Source organism: Salvelinus fontinalis, chromosome 28 (assembly GCF_029448725.1).
Source record: "Salvelinus fontinalis isolate EN_2023a chromosome 28, ASM2944872v1, whole genome shotgun sequence".
Taxonomy (NCBI): domain Eukaryota; kingdom Metazoa; phylum Chordata; class Actinopteri; order Salmoniformes; family Salmonidae; genus Salvelinus; species Salvelinus fontinalis.
Genome location: NC_074692.1, coordinates 17,788,799 through 17,808,131, shown reverse-complemented (window position 1 = coordinate 17,808,131; position 19,333 = coordinate 17,788,799). Strand labels below are relative to the sequence as shown.

Sequence of the window (19,333 nt, the reverse complement as noted above, 5' to 3'; positions counted from 1 at the left end):
ACCTCATCATTTTTATTATTTTTATTTAACCAGGTAGGCAAGTTGAGAACAAGTTCTCATTTACAACTGCGACCTGGCCGAGCAGTTCGACACATAACAACGCAGAGTTAAACATGGAGTAAAACAAACAAACAGTCAATAATACAGTAGAAAAATAAGTCTATATACAATGTGAGTAAATGAGGTGAGATAAGGGAGGTAAAGGCAATAAATAGGCCATGGTGGCGAAGTAAATACAACATAGCAATTAAAACACTGGAATGGTAGATTTGACTGTAGATGAGTGTGCAAAGTAGAAATACTGGGGTGCAAAAGAGCAAAATAAATAAATACAGTAGGGGAAGGGGTAGTTGTTTGAGCTATTTATAGATGGGCTATGTACAGGTGCAGTGATCTGTGAGCTGCTCTGACAGCTGGTGCTTAAAGCTAGTGAGGGAGATAAGTGTTTCCAGTTTCAGAGATTTTTGTAGTTCGTTCCAATCATTGGCAGCAGAGAACTGGAACGAGAGGCGACCAAAGTAGGAATTGGCTTTGGGGGTGACAAGTGAGATATACCTGCTGGAACGCGTGCTACGGGTGGGTGCAGCTATGGTGACCAGTGAGCAGAGATAAGGCGGGACTTTACCTAGCAGGGTCTTGTAGATGACCTGGAGCCAGTGGGTTTGGTCAGAACCGTCCAGAGTAGTGATGCTGGACGGGCGGGCAGGTGCAGGCAGCGATCGGTTCAAGAGCATGCATTTAGTTTTACTTGTATTTAAGAGTAGTTGGAGGCCACGGAATGAGAGTTGTATGGCATTGAAGCTCGTCTGGAGGGTTGTTATCACAGTGTCCAAAGAAGGGCCAGAAGTATACAGAATGGTGTCACCTGCATAGAGGTGGATCAGAGACTCACCAGCAGCAAGAGCGACATCATTGATATATACAGAGAAGAGAGTCGGCCTAAGAATTGAACCCTGTGGCACCTCCATAGAGACTGCAAGAGGCCCGGACAACAGGCCCTCAGATTTGACACACTGAACTCTGTCGGAGAAGTAATTAGTGAACCAGGCGAGGCAATAATTTGAGAAACCAAGGCTGTTGAGTCTGCCGATGAGAATGTGGTGATTGACAGAGTCGAAAGCCTTGGCCAGGTCAATGAATACGGCTGCACAGTATTGTTTCTTATCGATGGCGGTTAAGATATCGTTTAGAACCTTGAGCGTGGCTGAGGTGCACCCATGACCAGCTCTGAAACCAGATTGCATAGCAGAGAAGATACGGTGGGTTTCGAAAATGGTCGGTGATCTATTTGTTCACTTGGCTTTCGAAGACTTTAGAAAGGCAGGGTAGGTTAGATATAAGTCAGTAGCAGTTTGGGTCAAGAGTGTCCCCCACTTTGAAGAGGGGGATGACCGCAGCTACTTCCCAATCTTTCTGAATCTCAGACGACACGAAAGAGAGTTTGAACAGGCTAGTAAATAGGGGTTGCAACAATTTCGGCAGATCATTTTAGAAAGAAAGGGTCCAGATTGTCTAGCCTGGCTGATTTGTGGGGGTCCAGATTTTGCAGCTCTTTCAGAACATCAGCTGACTGGATTTGGGAGAAGGAGAAAATGGGGAAGGCTTGGGCGAGTTGCTGGGGGGTGCAGTGCTGTTGACCGGGGTAGGGGTGGCCAAGTGGAAATTGAAATTCTCAATTATAGTGGATTTATCGGTGGTGACAGAGTTTCCTATCCTCAGTGCAGTGGGCAGCTGGGAGAAGGTGCTCTTATTCTCCATGGACTTTACAATGTCTCAGAACTTTTTTGAGTTTGTGTTGCAGGAAGCAAATTTCTGCTTGAAAAAGCTAGCCTTGGCTTTTCTAACTGCCTGTGTATATTGGTTTCTAACTTCCCTAAAAAGTTGCATTTCACGGGGGCTGTTCGATGCTAATGCAGAATGCCAAAGGATGTTTTTGTGTTGGTTAAGGGCAGTCAGGTCTGGAGAGAACCAAGGGCTATATCTGTTCCTGGTTCTACATTTCTTGAATGGGGCATGCTTATTTAAGATAACCAGGCATCCTCTACTGACGGGATGAGGTCAAATATCCTTCCAGGATACCCTGGGCCAGGTCGATTAGAAAGGCCTGCTCGCTGAAGTGTTTCAGGGAGCGTTTGATAGTGATCAGTGGAGGTCGTTTGACCGCTAACCCATTACGGATGCAGGCAATGAGGGTTGGTTGGTTGAAAACAGCAGAGGTGTATTTAGAGGGCAAGTTGGTTAGGATGATATCTATGAGGGTGCTCGTGTTTACGGATTTGGGGTTGTACCTGGTAGGTTCATTGATCATTTGTGTGAGATTGAGAGCCTCAAGCTTAGATTGTAGGATGGCCGGGGTGTCAAGCATGTCACAGTTTAGGTCACCTAGCAGCACGAGCTCTGAAGATAGATGGGGGGCAATCAGTTCACATATGGTATCCAGAGCACAGCTGGGGGCAGAGGGTGGTCTATAGCAGGCGGCAATGGTGAGAGACTTGTTTTTAGAGAGGTGAATTTTCAAAAGTAGAAGTTCAAATTGTTTGGGTACAGACCTGGATAGTAGGACAGAACTCTGCAGGCTATCTCTGCAGTAGATTGCAACACCGCCCCCTTTGGCCATTCTATCTTGTCTGAAAATGTTGTAGTTAGGGATGGAGATTTCGGAGTAATTGGTGGTCTTCCTAAGCCAGGAGTCAGACACGGCTAAGACATCCGGGTTGGCAGAGTGTGATAAAGCAGTGAATAAAACAAACTTAGGGAGGAGGTTTCTAATGCATGAAACCAAGGCTTTTACGGTTACAGAAGTCATCAAAAGAGAGCACCTGGGGAATAGGAGTGGAGCTAGGCACTGCAGGGCCTGGATTCACCTCTACATCGCTACATAGAGGTCCTAGCCTAAAACCCCAAACAGCAAGCAATGCAGGTGTAGAAGCACGGTGGCTAGGAAAAACTCCCTAGAAAGGCCAAAACCTGCTAGCTAAGATAACTGTACAATTTTATGAAAAATAGTTACTTTTTCCAAAGCCTATCTTCTTTGTTTGTTGCTTGTTTTGTCTCCAATTCAGTCTTGCAGTTTTCTTTAGCTTTTTTCCAATGTACTTCAATCTAAAAACCATGTAAATTTCAATATTTGTAGGAGCTCATTTTTTCAGCAGCTGCTGCTCAATTTGGAATCTGGAAATCATGTCCTCCACTCTGCCCTTGACGTGGTGCGTGGCCTCCAGTTGCTGCGTCCGTGCGTGCAGGCGTGTGTGAAAACAAAGATAAATAATGTGTGTGTGTGTTTCTCACCATGTCCTCATCTGTCCCCTTGACTTTGTATGTCCTCCAGGTCTTGCCATCGTCACTGGAAGCCACTTTGTAAGACTTGACGTACTCTGGGCTGCCGATACGCTTTGCACCCTGGGTAATTAGTCCGGTGACCCGCATCCTCCTCTGTAGGTTAATCTGTGGGGGAAAAAGGAATAAAAACAGCAATCAAAAACCTTGTTTGTGTGTGTTTTCGGGATATTATATTGTTTTATTTAAGTGATAATGCCAGAGAAGCCGATGTTTGGAGAATATATTGGCACAGGTGTCGTTAAGCCTGAGATGAAGTCGAGGGCCAGCAAACCGTGCCAATATATCCTCCCAACACTGGCTTCGAAGGTATTATCACTTTTATACAACAGGTTGCCAGCATATTCAAATAATGATTGACATATTTTCATCAAAAACATTATTTTGATTAATTTATTCATATTATTATTTCATCCTTCCACATTATATATTTCAGACACAAATCTAGGGTTGCTAGATACGCGACCCAGTCTTTCAGTGTAAAAGGTTTTCTATATATGAGTCTCAATCAGACACAACGACTACCATCTGTCTCTGATTGAGAACCCACACTAGGCTGACATAGAAACAGACAAACTAGACACACAACATAGAATTCCCACCCAGCTCACGTCCTGACCAACTAAACACATACAAAACAACAGAAAACAGGTCAGGAACGTGACAGAACCCCCCCTCAAGGTGCGAACTCCGGGCGCACCCCTAAAACTCAAGGGGAGGGTCTGGGTGGGTATCTGTCCGCGGTGGCGGCTCCGGCGGTGGACGAGGGCACCACTCCACCATTGTCTTTGTCCACCTCCTTAGCGTCCCTTGAGTGGCGACCCTCGCCCCCGACCATGGTCCAGGAACCTTCACCAACTCCCCTCTACAATAGAGGAGTAACTGAGGGGCAGCTCCGGACTGAGGGGCAGCTCCGGACTGAGGGGCAGCTCCGGACTGAGGGGCAGCTCCGGACTGAGGGGCAGCTCATGACTGGAGGGCAGCTCATGACTGGAGGGCAGCTCATGACTGGAGGGCAGCTCATGTCTGGAGGGCAGCTCATGACTGGAGGGCAGCTCATGACTGGAGGGCAGCTCATGACTGGAGGGCAGCTCATGACTGGAGGGCAGCTCATGACTGTAGGGCAGCTCATGACTGTAGGGCAGCTCTGGCAGCTCCTGACTGGCTGGCGTCTCTGGCAGCTCCTGACTGGCTGGCGGCTCTGGCAGCTCCTGACTGGCTGGCGGCTCTGGCAGCTCCTGACTGGCTGGCGGCTCTGGCAGCTCCTGACTGGCTGGCGGCTCTGGCAGCTCCTGACTGGCTGGCGGCTCTGGCGGCTCCTGACTGGCTGGCGGCTCTGGCGGCTCCTGACTGGCTGGCGGCTCTGGCGGCTCCTGACTGGCTGGCGCCTCTGGCGGCTCCTGACTGGCTGGCGGCTCTGGCGGCTCCTGACTGGCTGGCGGCTCTGGCGGCTCCTGACTGGCTGGCGGCTCTGGCGGCTCCTGACTGGCTGGCGGCTCTGGCGGCTCCTGACTGGCTGGCGGCTCTGGCGGCTCCTGACTGGCTGGCGGCTCTGGCGGCTCCTGACTGGCTGGCGGCTCTGGCGGCTCCTGACTGGCTGGCGGCTCTGGCGGCTCCTGACTGGCTGGCGGCTCTGGCAGCTCCTGACTGACGGATGGCTCTAGCGGCTCCTGACTGACGGACGGCTCTAATGGCTCGGGACAGACGGGCGGCTCTAATGGCTCGTGGCAGACGGATGACTCAGACGGCGCTGGGCAGACGGATGGCTCAGACGGCGCTGGGCAGACGGATGGCTCAGACGGCGCTGGGCAGACGGATGGCTCAGACGGCGCTGGGCAGACGGATGGCTCAGACGGCGCTGGGCAGACGGATGGCTCAGACGGCGCTGGGCAGACGGATGGCTCAGACGGCGCTGGGCAGACGGATGGCTCAGACGGCGCTGGGCAGACGGATGGCTCAGACGGCGCTGGGCAGACGGATGGCTCAGACGGCGCTGGGCAGACGGATGGCTCAGACGGCGCTGGGCAGACGGATGGCTCAGACGGCGCTGGGCAGTCGGGCAGTTCAAGCACCGCTGGGCAGACGGCAGACTCTGGCCGTTTGAGACGCACTATAGGCCTGATGCGTGGTGCCGGAACTGGAGGTACCGGGCTGAGGGCACGCACCTCAGGGCGAGTGCGGGGAGGAGGAACAGGGCTCTGGAGATGCACTGGAAGCCTGGTGCATGGTGTAGGCACTGGTGGTACTGGGCTGGGGCGGGAAGGTGGCGCCGGATATACCGGACCGTGAAGGAGGATACGCGCTCTTGAGCACCGAGCCTCTCCAACCTTACCAGGTTGAATGGTCCCCGTAGCCCTGCCAGTGCGGCGAGGTGGAATAGCCCGCACTGGGCTATGCAGGCGAACCGGGGACACCACCTGTAAGGCTGGTGCCATGTACGCCGTCCCGAGGAGACGTACTGGAGGCCAGATACGTTGGGCCGGCTTCATGACATCCGGCTCGATGCCCAACCTAGCCCTCCCAGTGCGGCAAGGTGGAATAGCCCGCACTGGGCTAAGCACGCGTACAGGGGACACCGTGCGCTCTACTGCGCCCTCTCACTCCACGGTAAGCCCGGGGAGTTGGCTCAGGTATCCAACCCGGCTTCGCCACACTCCCCTTTAGCCCCCCCCCCCCCCAAGACATTTTTGGGTGAGCCTCTCGGGTTTCCGTGCTAGCCGCGTACCTTCATAACTCCGGTTCCTCTCTCCGGATGCCTCTGCTCTCCTAACTGCCTCCAGCTGCTCCCATGGGAGGCGATCCCTTCCAGCCAGGATCTCCTCCCATGTGTAGCAACCCTTGCCGTCCAAAACGTCTTCCCATGTCCATTCCTCCTTTCTCTGCTCCTGCTGTCGCTGCCCGTAGCCACGCTGCTTGGTCCGGGTTTGGTGGGTGTTTCTGTAAAGGTTTTCTTCCAGGGGTGAAGGAGAGGACCAAAGTGCAGCGCGGCTAGTGTTAAACATGTTTAATACCAGAACAAGTGAAACACTACAAACAACATACAAAATAACAAATGTGCAAAACCGATACAGACCTATCTGGTGCAGAACACAAACACAGAGATAGGTAACAAACACCCACAAACGCCCAACACAAAACAAGCCTCCTATATATGAGTCTCAATCAGAGACAACGACTACCATCTGTCTCTGATTGAGAACCCACACTAGGCTGACATAGAAACAGACAAACTAGACACACAACATAGAATTCCCACCCAGCTCACGTACTGACCAACTAAACACATACAAAACAACAGAAAACAGGTCAGGAACGTGACATTCAGTCTTTTTGTTCTGTATCTATGGACACGACCCAGTTGTTCAGTCTTTTTGTTCTGTATCTATGGACGCAACCCAATCATGCATTTTAAATGTTCCATTGTCATACTGGCTGGCAACGTTCTTATCCCTTGCTTGCTAGCTAGCCAACTACGGCTAACTTACAGTCACATCTAAAAGAAATGAGAGATAATGTCTAGATTTTATAGTGGAGATCAAGTTTATAAGTTGCCTGGCTAGGCTGATGAGACAGTGGATTGCTCAGATGGAACATAGTAAATAGGCATTTTAACGTCATATATTCATATAGCCGGTGGCAATTTGTGGAATAGACATCTGCTGGAATGTGGTTTTAACCCATAAGCATTCAGGATTAGACACACCCGTTGTATAAACTAACACAATTGGTCAGATTAAGAGATTTTAGGTAATACAAATAATCTCAAAATAATAGCTGTCAAAATGACTGAACCCTTGTTTTCATTACTCCAGCATCCTCCCCGTGTGTATAATGACACAGGCTTTAAAAAAAATGTTTTATGAGATTGGAGAACACATTGGAAGGGATCTTAAACCAAATATTTCAAGATCCTTGATATCTTTTCTCTGCGCTTATGGACTGCCCTTTCCAATTCAAACCACAAACCAATGGGGTTCCAGTCCAGAGACTTTTTGTCGGGCTATCCCCGACAAAATAAAATCTTGGTCGACTGAGAGTCTTCTGTTCTTTCAACCAATCGATTGGTTTACATTTTAAAATTTGTATTTTTTCATATGCACTATCATTCAAAAGTTTGGGGTCACTTAGAAATGTCCTTGTTTTTGAAAGAAAAGCACATTTTGAGCCCATTAAAACATCAAATTGATCAGAAATGCAGTGTAGACATTGTTAATTTTGTAAATGACCATTGTTGCTGGAAACGGCAGATTTTTTTATGGAATATCTACATAGGCGTACAGAGGCCCATTATCAGCAACCATCACTCCTGTGTTCCAATGGCACGTTGTATTAGCTAATCCAAGTTTATAATTTTAAAAGGCTAATTGATCATTAGAAAACCCCTTTGCAATTATGTTAGCACAGCTGAAAACTGTTGTTCTGATTAAAGAAGCAATAAAACTGGCCTTCTTTGGACTAGTTGAGCATCAGTATTTGTGGGTTCGATTACTCAAAATGGCCAGAAACAAAGACATTTCTTCTGAAACTCGTCAGTCTATTCTTGTTCTGAGAAATGAAGGATATTCCATGTGAGAAATTGCCAAGAAACTGTAGATCTCGTACAACGCTGTGTACTAGTCCCTTCACAGAACAGCGCAAACTGGCTCGAACCAGAATATAAAGAGGAGTGGGAGGCCCCGGTGCACAACTGAGCAAGAGGACAAGTACATTAGAGTGTCTAGTTTGAGAAACAGACGCCTCACAAGTACTCAACTGGTAGCTTCATTAAAGAGTACCTGCAAAACACCAGACACAACGTCAACAGTGAAGAGGCGACTCCGGGATGCTGGCCTTCTAGGCAGAGTTACAAAGAAAAAGCCATGACTCAGACTGGCCAATGAAAAGAAAAGATTAAGATGGGCAAAAGAACACAGACACTGGACAGAGAAACTCTGCCTAGAAGGCCAACATCCCAGAGTCGCCTCTTCACTGTTGACTTTGAGACTGGTGATTTGCGGGTACTATTTAATTAAGCTGCCTCGAAGCGAGCATAGAAGTAATTTAGCTCATCTGGTAGGCTTCTGTCACTTGGCAGCTCTTGGCTGTGCTTCCCTTTGTAGTCTGTAAAAGTTTGCAAGCCCTGCGGTGTAGTACGATTCGATCTTAGTCCTGTATTGACACTTTGCCTGTTTGATGGTTCATCAGGGGACATAGCGGGATATCTTATAAGCTTCCGGGTTAGAGTCCTGCCCCTTGAAAGTGGCAGCTCTACCCTTTAGCTCAGTGCAGATGTTGCCTGTAATCAATGGGTTCTGGTCGGGGGTATGTACTAGAGGTAGACCGATTAATCGGAATGGTCGATTAATTACGGCCGATTTCAAGTTTTCATAACAATCGGAAATCTGTATATATTTTTTTACACCTTTATTTAACTAGGCAAGTCAGTTAAAACCTCTTGAAGCTAGGGGGCAGAATTTTTATGTTTGGAAAAATAACATTCCCAATGTAAGCTGCCTATTTCTCAGGTCCAGATGCTAGAATATGCATACAATTGACAGAGTAGTTTTGAAAACACTCTAAAGTTTCCAAAACTGTCAAAATATTGTCTGTGAGTGTAACAGAACTGATTTTGCAGTCGAAAACCTGAGGAAATCCAACCCGGAAGTGACTCTTATTTTGAAAAATCACTGTTCCATTGCCTGCCTTTCGTCCATTTAAAGGGATATCAACCAGATTCATTTTCCAATGGCTTCCTCAGGGGGTGAACAGTCTTTAGACATAGTTTCAAGCTTTTATTCTGAAAAATTAGGATTTATCAAAACGCGTCAGTGGATAGACGGATGTCCTTCCATTAGTTCATGCGCGCGACACTGGTTGCTCGACATTTCTTTCTCTCCAGTACTGAATAGTTTAGAGTCCGGTTGAAATATTATCGATTATTGATGTTAAAAACAACCTGAGGATTGATTATTAAAAACGTTTGACATGTTTCTACGAACTTTACGGATACTATTTGGAATTTTCGTCAAGCCTTGATGACCTGCCTAAGGCTGTGGAATACTGAACATAACACGCCAAACAAATGGAGGTTTTTTGATATTAAAATAATCTTTATCGAACAAAAGGAACATTTATTGTGTAACTGGGAGTCTCGTGAGTGCAAACATCCAAAGATCATCAAAGGTAAGCGATTCATTTGATTGGTCACGAAAGCCAGAAAAGCAATCTACATTTCTGCTAGGTGTTATTAATGTTTGTCTAGTGATCGGTAAACTTACACAAACGCTTGGATTGCTTTCGCTGTAAAGCATATTTTCAAAATCTGACACGACAGGTGGATTAACAACAAGCTAAAGTGTGTTTTGCTATATTGCACTTGTGATTTCATGAATATAATATTTTCATAATTTTTTTTTGAATTTGGCGCTTTGCAATTCAGCGTTTGTTGATGAAAATGATCCTGCTAAAGGGATCCGTGCGTCAAGAAGTTAATTAAGAACACATTCTTATTTTCAATGACGGCCTAGGAACGGTGGGTTAACTGCCTTGTTCAGGGGCAGAACGACAGATTTTTACCTTGTCAGCTCAGGGATTCAATCTTGCAACCTTACAGTTAACTAGTCCAACGCTCTAACCACCTGCCTCACGAGGAGCCTGCATGTTACGCAAATGCAGTAAGAAGCCAGGGTAAGTTGCTAGCTAGCATTAAACGTATCTTATAAAAAACAATCAATCAATCAATCATAATCACTAGTTATAACTACACATGGTTGATGATATTACTAGTTTATCTAGCGTGTCCTGCGTTGCGTATAATCGATGCGGTGCGCATTCGTGAAAAAAGGACTGTCGTTGCTCCAACGTGTACCTAACCATAAACATCAATGCCTTTCTTAAAATGAATACACAGAAGTATATATTTTTAAACCTGCATATTTAGCTAAAAGAAATCCAGGTTAGCAGGCAATATTAACCAGGTGAAATTGTGTCACTCCTCTTGCGTTCATTGCACGCAGAGTCAGGGCATATGCAACAGTTTGGGTTGCCTGGCTCATTGCGAACTAATTTGCCAGAATTCTACGTAATTATGACATAACATTGAAGGATGTGCAATGTAGCCTTGCTTCAAGCATTGCGCTGTTTATGACTTCAAGCCTATCAACTGCCGAGATTAGGCTGGTGTAACCGATGTGAAATGGCTAGCTAGTTAGCGGGGTGCGCGCTAATAGCGTTTCAAATGTCACTCGCTCTGAGACTTGGAGTAGTTGTTCCCCTTGCTCTGCATGGGTATCGCTGCTTCGAGGGTGGCTGTTGTCGATGTGTTCCTGGCAATACTCAAGTGCCTATAAGAACATCCAAGAGTCAAAGGTATATGAAATTCAAATCGTATAGAGAGAAATAGTACTATAATTCCTATAATAACTACAACCTAAAACTTCTTACCTGGGAATATTGAAGACTCATGTTAAAAGGAACCACCAGCTTTGATCTCATGTTCTGAGCAAGGAACTTAAACGTTAGCTTTCTTACATGGCACATATTGGACTTTTACTTTCTTCTCCAGCACTTTGTTTTTGCATTATTTAAACCAAATTGAACATGTTTCATTATTTATTTGAGGCTAAATTGATTTTATTGATGTATTATATTCAGTTAAAATAAGTCTTCATTCAGTATTGTTGTAATTGTCATTATTACAAATACACTTTTAAAAATCCTCCGATTAATCGGTATCGACTTTTTTTGGTCCTCCAATAATCGGTATTGGTATCGGTGTTGAAAAATTGTAATTGGTCGACCTCTAGTATATACGTACGGTCACTGTGGCGACTAGGTCATCGATGCACTTATTGATGAAGCCAGTGACTGATGTGGTTTACTCCTCAATGACATCGGAAGAATCCCGGAACATGTTCCAGTCTGTGCTAGCAAAACAGTCCTGTAGCTTAGCATCTGCTTCATCTGACCACTTTCTTTGGACTGTGTGATGTAATGTAATGAGAACCCAGCTGGCTGTATGTTACAGTCCCTGATGTCTCTCTGGAAGGAGATCCTCACCCTGAGCTTGTCTACTTTATTGTCCAAGCACTGAATATTAGCGAGTAATATACTCAGAAGTGGTGGATGGTGTGCACGCCTCCTGAGTCGGACTAGAAGTCACTCCGAATACCTCTTCCCTTGCCGGGAGCGTCTTGGATCAGCCTTTGGGATCATTTCAATTGCCTTGAGGGGTACGGGAATTTCTTATTTATGGTCGGAATGCTGGTAAGTTACCGCCACTCTGACATCCAAAAGTTATTTCCAGCTGTATGTAATAACACACAACAAAAATACTGCAAAGTTGCTTAGGAGCTAGAAGCAGAGCTGGCATGCCTGTCGGTGCCATCTTACTCTTGTAGGCCCAAGTTACGATATTAAGACTAAACAGGATGTGCTCTTAGGCCTACAGCTCGATGGTGGTTATACAAGGCTGCTATACTAACCCTGCTAATGATAATGACATTACTTATTATAATGAGGATAATAATAACAATAAGGAGAGCAAGAAAAAGGAGGGTTACTATTATTAGAAGAAAAAAAAATCTGACAATTTGTAACTGTGTAAGCCTTTATTCCAGCATAGCAAAGATTAAAAACAGCTGAATTTGAAATTGTTTATCAGACGTTGTGGTTGCTTGAGGCTTGGTGCTCATGGAATCAGTTCGCTATTAAACAAACACTCAAACAGGCTACACAAGCAGGATCTGTCTTATTTCTGTAGCTAAATTCATATGAATGATTTATAAAGCCAGGCAGATTTAACAGTTAGGCTGTTGATTATAGACCTAATTAAATTGGGGTTTCCTCTCTCCTCAAAATTCTTAAACAATTAAGGCAAGACTGTTTTCTTGTATCCTAACTCCACTGCTGCTTCCGCCGCATTGTTCTCAACACCAATATGGTGGGTAACTTTGCTATTATGCACATAGCAACATGGTCTAGGAAAAGGCGGCAATTCAACAGCACACTGATGTTTCAGATCCACAGACAGCAACTGCTATCAACGTGGAGGAAAATGCATTTGTTATTAAATAATTACATTTTTATTAGTGTTGCACCATTGTTCTTATGTAATATAACCATATAGGCTACAATTTCAGTAGCACATGTCTTAGAGCGATGGACTGTGCCATCCCCATGGCGTCCAGAATGGATTAGTCCACTCAGACAGGTGCGAATCAGACAGGGGTGTTGCACACCATTATTTATTTTTTACTACGTGCTCGACTAAAGAAATATTGGTTGACAGTCAGACTATCAACCAAATAATCGACCAGTCGACTAAATGGGATCAGCCCTAGTGGATTTTGATGTGTGCTTGGGTTTTTTGACTTGCAATGGGATCAGCCCTAGTGGATTTTGATGTGTGCTTGGGTTTATTGACTTGCTGGCAGATTCGCTTGCAGCCTCCTGGTGGAGGCAACCAGGTTTTGGGGTAAAATGTCCTGGTAGGTAGTCTAGTGTCAGGTTTGTTATTTGTTTCATTAGTACATTGTTGATTTAGTTCCAACATGTTTTGCATGTCAGCAATCACATTTTCTTTATTTTGAAAGTTATATATCTTGTAAATGTGATTGCTGACATGCAAAACATTTTGTAACTATATCAACAATGCACCAATACAACAAATACCAAAATATACTTTGAGTTTTCCTTTAAGAGCGTTGACCCAGTGACCGAAAGGTTGCTGGTTCGAATCCTCAATCCAACAAGGTGAGCAATCTGTCGATGTGCCCTTGAGCAAGGCATAATATACGAGTGTTTGCTCAATTATTTAAATGTAACTTGTCATTGTACTTGATAATGTTCATGATGCCGTTGACCTTAAACCAGTGGAAGCAAAATGGCCCCATAACATCAAAGACGTACCACCATCTATTACAGTAGCTATTAGGTACTTTTCTACACACCCACCACTGGTGTGCTTGTCCAAAGAGCTCTATTTTCATGTCATCTGACCATAGCACCAGTTACAATCCAAGTGCCAATGCCTTTTAGCAAACTTCAGGCAATGCTTGTTGAGGTCAATGGCATCATGAACAGACAGACACACACACACACACACACACACACACACTAAAGTCTTTCTGTTTTCTTAACACACCCTACACTCACAGAGCGATGAGTCTCAGATCAATCTCAGAGTACTCTTTTCATTTACATTGCGTCAAAATGATATTAGTGTACATTGTACATTTGGCAACTGCTACTTCCTCACGGCTGATACCACACCTAACACCCTGGGTGAAATGAGGGGAAAACCCAAATGATCTCTCCCACAAGGATGAGAGACATCATACTGTAAAAACCTGAAAAGGCCCCTCTTCATGATAATAATGAAAAAGCAACACTTTTTTGGGCCTAACTTAAATTCTGCACTGGAGCATGAGAAAGCATCATGACCACGTACTTCTTTACTTGCAGACTACAGTACCTCCAATATCAAGTCTTCTTGACAACGTCTTTTACGCCACATCCGCAATGCAACCAAAGCCACAATTAACCCCCATTTATTCTCCATTTCTTGTTTATCTCATATTCGGGAGAACAACAGTAGCATATTCTCTCTCTAATTAGGCTACAGTAACTAAAAGGCCAGCACTCAGGTAATATAAAACTTTTCTGTCCTTGCATTTAAGGTACTGTAAATTGTAGTTATATCATATATTAAGAAAGAATCAGTTAAATTAGACTTCACATTCTGTCACGATCGTCGAATTGTGGAAGAGAGGAGGACCAAGGCGCAGTGTGATTACAATAAATCTTCTTTTATTGAAAACGAAACGAAGAACACTATACAAACTATACAAAACAATAAAAAGACGAACGTGAAGCTATAGAACAAATAGTGCTGACACTAAATACTATGCATAGACAATCACCCACGAACTACCTAATGAATATGGCTGCCTAAATATGGTTCCCTGCTGGCCTGCTGGAGGTCATTTTGCAGGGCTCTGGCAGTGCTCCTCCTGCTCAAAGGCGGAGGTAGTGGTCCTGCTGCTGGGTTGTTGCCCTCCTTCGGCCTCCTCCACGTCTCCTGATGTACTGGCCTGTCTCCTGGTAGCACCTCCATGCTCTGGACACTACGCTGACAGACACAGCAAACCTTCTTGCCACAGCTCGCATTGATGTGCCATCCTGGATGAGCTGCACTACCTGAGCCACTTGTGTGGGTTGTAGACTCCGTCTCATGCTACCACTAGAGTGAGAGCACCACCAGCATTCAAAAGTGACCAAAACATCAGCCAGGAAGCATAGGAACTGAGAAGTGGTCTGTGGTCACCACCTGCAGAATCACTCCTTTATTGGGGGTGTCTTGCTAATTGCCTATAATTTCCACCTTTTGTCTATTCCATTTGCACAACAGCATGTGCAATTTATTGTCAATCAGTGTTGCTTCCTATGTGGACAGTTTGATTTCACAGAAGTGTGATTGACTTGGAGTTACATTGTGTTGTTTTACAGCGAAAACACAATATGTATTTCTATTAGCTAACCACAATAGCAAAAGACTCAACTGCATATTTTCACAATTTTTCTACCGCATAGGTAGCTATCACAAAACCGACAAAATAGAGAGAGAATTAGTCACTAACCAAGAAACAACTTAATCAGATGACAGTCTTATAACATGTTATACAATAAATGTATGTTTTGTTCGAAAATGTGCATATTTGAGGTATAAATCATAGTTTTACATTGCAGCTACCATCAAAAATATCACCAAAGCAGCCAGAATAATTACAGAGAGCAACGTGAAATAGCTAAATACTTATCATAAAACATTTATGAAAAATACATGGTGTACATAAAATGAAAGATAAACATCTTGTGAATCCAGCCAATATTTCCGATTTTTAAGTCTTTTACAGCGAAAACACAATATAGCATTATATTAGCTTACCACAATAGCCAAACACACAACCGCATTTATTCACCGCATAGATAGCATTCGCAAAAACCAGCAAAAGATATAAAATGAATCACTAACCTTGACCAACTTCATCAGATGACAGTCTTATAACATCACGTTATACAATAAACGTATGTTTTGTTCGAAAATGTGCATATTTAGAGCTGCAAACCGTGGTTATACATTGTGAATATGTAGCATCGATTCACCAAATTGTCCGGAGATATTTTGGACACTCACCTAATCTGACCAAAGAACTCATTATAAACTTTACTAAAAAATACATGTTGGACAGCAAATGAAAGATACACTAGTTCTTAATGCAACCGCTTTGTTAGATTTTTAAAAATAACTTTACCATAACAAACAGCTTACGTTATAGCGAGACAGCGCCCGCAAAAAGGGTGAATAATAGGACTCAACCTTTTCCACAGAAATACGAAATAACATGATAAATTGTTCTTACTTTTGCTGAGCTTCCATCAGAATCTTGTACAAGGAGTCCTTTGTCCAGAATGAATCGTTGTTTGGTTTTAGAATATCCTTCTCTCCTGTCGAATTCGCTCCACAAGGCTAGCCAATGTTGATGACGTTCCCAATTTCTCTCGACGCAGAGAATGGAAAACTCCAAAAGTCCCATTAAACGTTGAATAAGCTGATGAAACTCGGTTGAAAAAACCTACTTTATGATGTTTTTCTAATATCTATCAAATAAAAACAGAGCCGGAGATATTAGCCGTGTATACCGAACGCTTATCATAAGACAACATGGAGGCACTTCCCGCGCCTAGGTAGAGAAAGGAAATTCTGGTCACGTCATTCCAAGAGCTCTTGTTCGACCTCAGATCAAGCTAGACACCCCATTCCACCTTCCACTGCCTGTTGACTTCTAGTGGAAGGCGTATGCAGTGCATGCATATCCATAATTATTAGGCAATTGAATAGGCAGGCCCTGGAACAGAGCATCGTTTTCAGATTTTTCACTTCCTGTCTGGAAGTTTGCTGCAAAATGAGTTCTGTTTTACTCACAGATATAATTAAAACGGTTTTAGAAACTTGAGAGTGTTTTCTATCCAATAGTAATAATAATATGCATATTGTACGATCTAGAATAGAGTACGAGGCCGTTTAAATTGGGCACGATTTTTTCCCAAAGTGAAAACAGCGCCCCCTATTCACAAGAAGATAACGAAGGCCAGGGCGTGACACATTCAATAGTTGAATGTAAACCCTGTAAGAATCTTGGATCTAGCTGAAATGTTGTTAAATAATGATCTCAGAAATGTAGTGTAACTACTCAACATTTTGTGTCTCCTTATGTCTCCTAAACGGTTTTCATGGGTTTTCATGCTAAATGTTATGCTTCTAACCAAAATAGTTCAACTTACCTTGATACTTAAAACCTATATCGATACTTTCATTAACGTGGTTCTTCAATAATTATGCATAATACTTTTTTGGGATGTGTATTTGGGGGTGGTTTCCTGGACAGATTTTAATTTATGTCAGGATAAGGCTAATTCTACTTAAATTTATCCAGATTTTTAAAAAATACTTTCTGAGATGTTACTGACCTTTAGATTAACTAGTACTAGACTAGGGAGTACCAGACTAAGGTAAATAAGGACTAACCAGTTAATCTTTGTGAAGCCTAATTAGATTAACATTGTTCCTTTGGTGTTGACCTGAGGATCCTCTTAAGGATCGTCGTTCCGTCAACAGGACAGTGGTAAATCATGCAGCTCATTATGTCAAGATCACAGATTTTAGAGTAACAATACATTTCAGTACATAGTCTTATATTGGCTGAAAACTTAAATTCTTGTTAATATAGCTGCACTGCACCAATTTACAGTAGCCATTACTGTGAAAAAATGGCATGCTATTGTTTGAGATTTAATTGATTTTTAGATTTGATAAATTCAACTCTGAAGGTGACATGTGTATTTACATAATAAAAAATAAAAAAACTTCATTTAACCAGGTAGGCCAGTTGAGAACAAGTTCTCATTTACAACTGCGACCTGTCCAAGATAAAGCAAAGCAGTGCGACACAAACAGAAACACAGTGTTACACATGGAATAAACAAATGTATAGTCAATAATACAATAGAAAATTAGGAATACAATAGACAATTAGGAATTGGCTTTGGGGGTGACCAGTGAAATATACCCGCTGGAGCGCGTGCTACGGGCGGGTGCTGTTATGGTGACCAGTGAGCTGAGATAACGCAGAGCTTTACCTAGCAAAGACTTATAGATGACTTGGAGCCAGTGGGTTTGGTGACAGATATGAAGCGAGGGCCAGCCAACGAGACAATACAGGTCGCAGCGGTGGGTAGTATATGGGGCTTTAGAGTAGAGTGTTGGAGGCTATTTTGTAAATTACATCTCCGAAGTCAAGGATTGGTAGAATAGTCCATTTTGCGAGGGTATGTTTGGCAGCATGAGTGAAGGATGCTTTGTTGCGAAATAGGAAGCCGATTCTAGATTTAATTTGGGATTGGAGAAATCTGAAATCTTGCTTTGATTTTTCATCCAAAGGGTCCCAGAGATAACATGAATTGTTTTTTTGTTACATAAAATCATTTTCATATCTTAAAAACGTCCATATAGCATGCACAATCGATTTTGTATTTCCACTCGTTTAATATGCAAAGAAAGGAATCTGTGAAAATCTCACCCTAATTGTTGTTTCAACGAGTCAAATCACGTTCGTATCTATTCCTCAGAGATCCTAGAAGGTAACAAGACTTCATTATTTCATTAGGAGTGTAGTATATCCTATAGGACACCATATTTGGTCAGAGAGCAACGCCTTCATGGCCTGCCGATGACGCGGGCGGCCATCACTTGAACGACTGTATCTTTGTCAAATAAGCACCAATCGGGGTCAAACAAAACTAGCTAGATCGCCAATGAGCTGGGCTTTATGGGAGTATATGTAATCCATGTATATGTTGTAAAATGTAGCTTCTAACCTTGTACGACAGCATGCCTTTTCATTTTGGACAAAAATTATAAGGATATTCAGAGTTATGAAGTTATGAAAACTGGTTGTTTTGCAAATGTTGAACTTATAATATGTTTACTAATACTTGGAAAGCTAAATCATAATCCAAGTATACAGATTTCACGATGGAATATGAATGTGAATGTCTCCTTCACGATTTGCCCAAATGTGCCTTGGGAATTCACACTAAAAGTCTTAAAAGTTTTTTTTAAAGATTTGGGTATGTCATTTAGGCGAAAATTGAAAAAAAGGAGGCTATCCCTAAGAAGGGACACTAATAAATAAGCATTGTGTCGAATTGGAGTAAGTCACCTTAACCAAACGAGGGACAGAGGTAAAACATTTTTTTTTCAAAGAATTTCAATGACTTTGAAACAAAACATTTTAATGTGAACCAAATTACTGAGAACAAACAGGATTATTCATCAACAGAAAACAAGAAAAAAAATGTCTGGACTACAATTTGTAATGAATTCAAATCAAATGAAAAAGTAAACAAAAAGGTAAGATGCTGTAGCCCACTTTTACAAATCAGAGTTACTTTGAAATGTTAGTTTTCTTGTGCAACACAACACAGAGGAGCCTAAATGTATTTGTGTGTCAGAAATTTAACACAAACCATATCAAACATAATTATTAATATACTTTCTATATTGTCTTCCTTTGGGAAACCATGAAATGTAACTTAAAGAAGACATGCTGTTGCTGGTAGGTAGCATTTCAAGACTGGTGGCAGATGAGTTGGGGGACTCGTTGACATTGATAATTTATAGACAGCAACTCCTGGAAGGTATCCCTGAAGATGACCATTTGGACAGTTCAAGTGGGGGACCGTTCTAATCCTCATTTGGTAGGACATATTCACTCAACATGTGCCATCCCAGGACTGCAGGGAATATGTAATGTTGTCAGTCATCTCTTGCACACCCATAAAAAAAAATGATGTAATGAACTCACCTCTTGAAGAAATAATGTTCTTTAATGCAGCAATGTAATCATTATTGTAGAGGCATATGATCACCATAGCATGGCGGGGATAAGACCGGCTG

At 43.3% G+C, this 19,333-nt stretch overlaps 1 protein-coding gene across 4 annotated transcripts in view; it reads right to left on the bottom strand.

Annotated features, from left to right (window-relative positions):
* Positions 1 to 19,333, bottom strand: part of LOC129826305 (EGF-like repeat and discoidin I-like domain-containing protein 3) — a 283,677-nt gene that overhangs the window by 65,562 nt on the left and 198,782 nt on the right. For all 4 annotated transcript variants that reach the window (XM_055886873.1, XM_055886874.1, XM_055886875.1 and 1 more), the window contains one exon: positions 3,289 to 3,444. In XM_055886873.1, the coding sequence (XP_055742848.1) occupies positions 3,289 to 3,444 (156 nt within the window). The remainder of the gene's footprint in view (positions 1 to 3,288; positions 3,445 to 19,333) is intronic.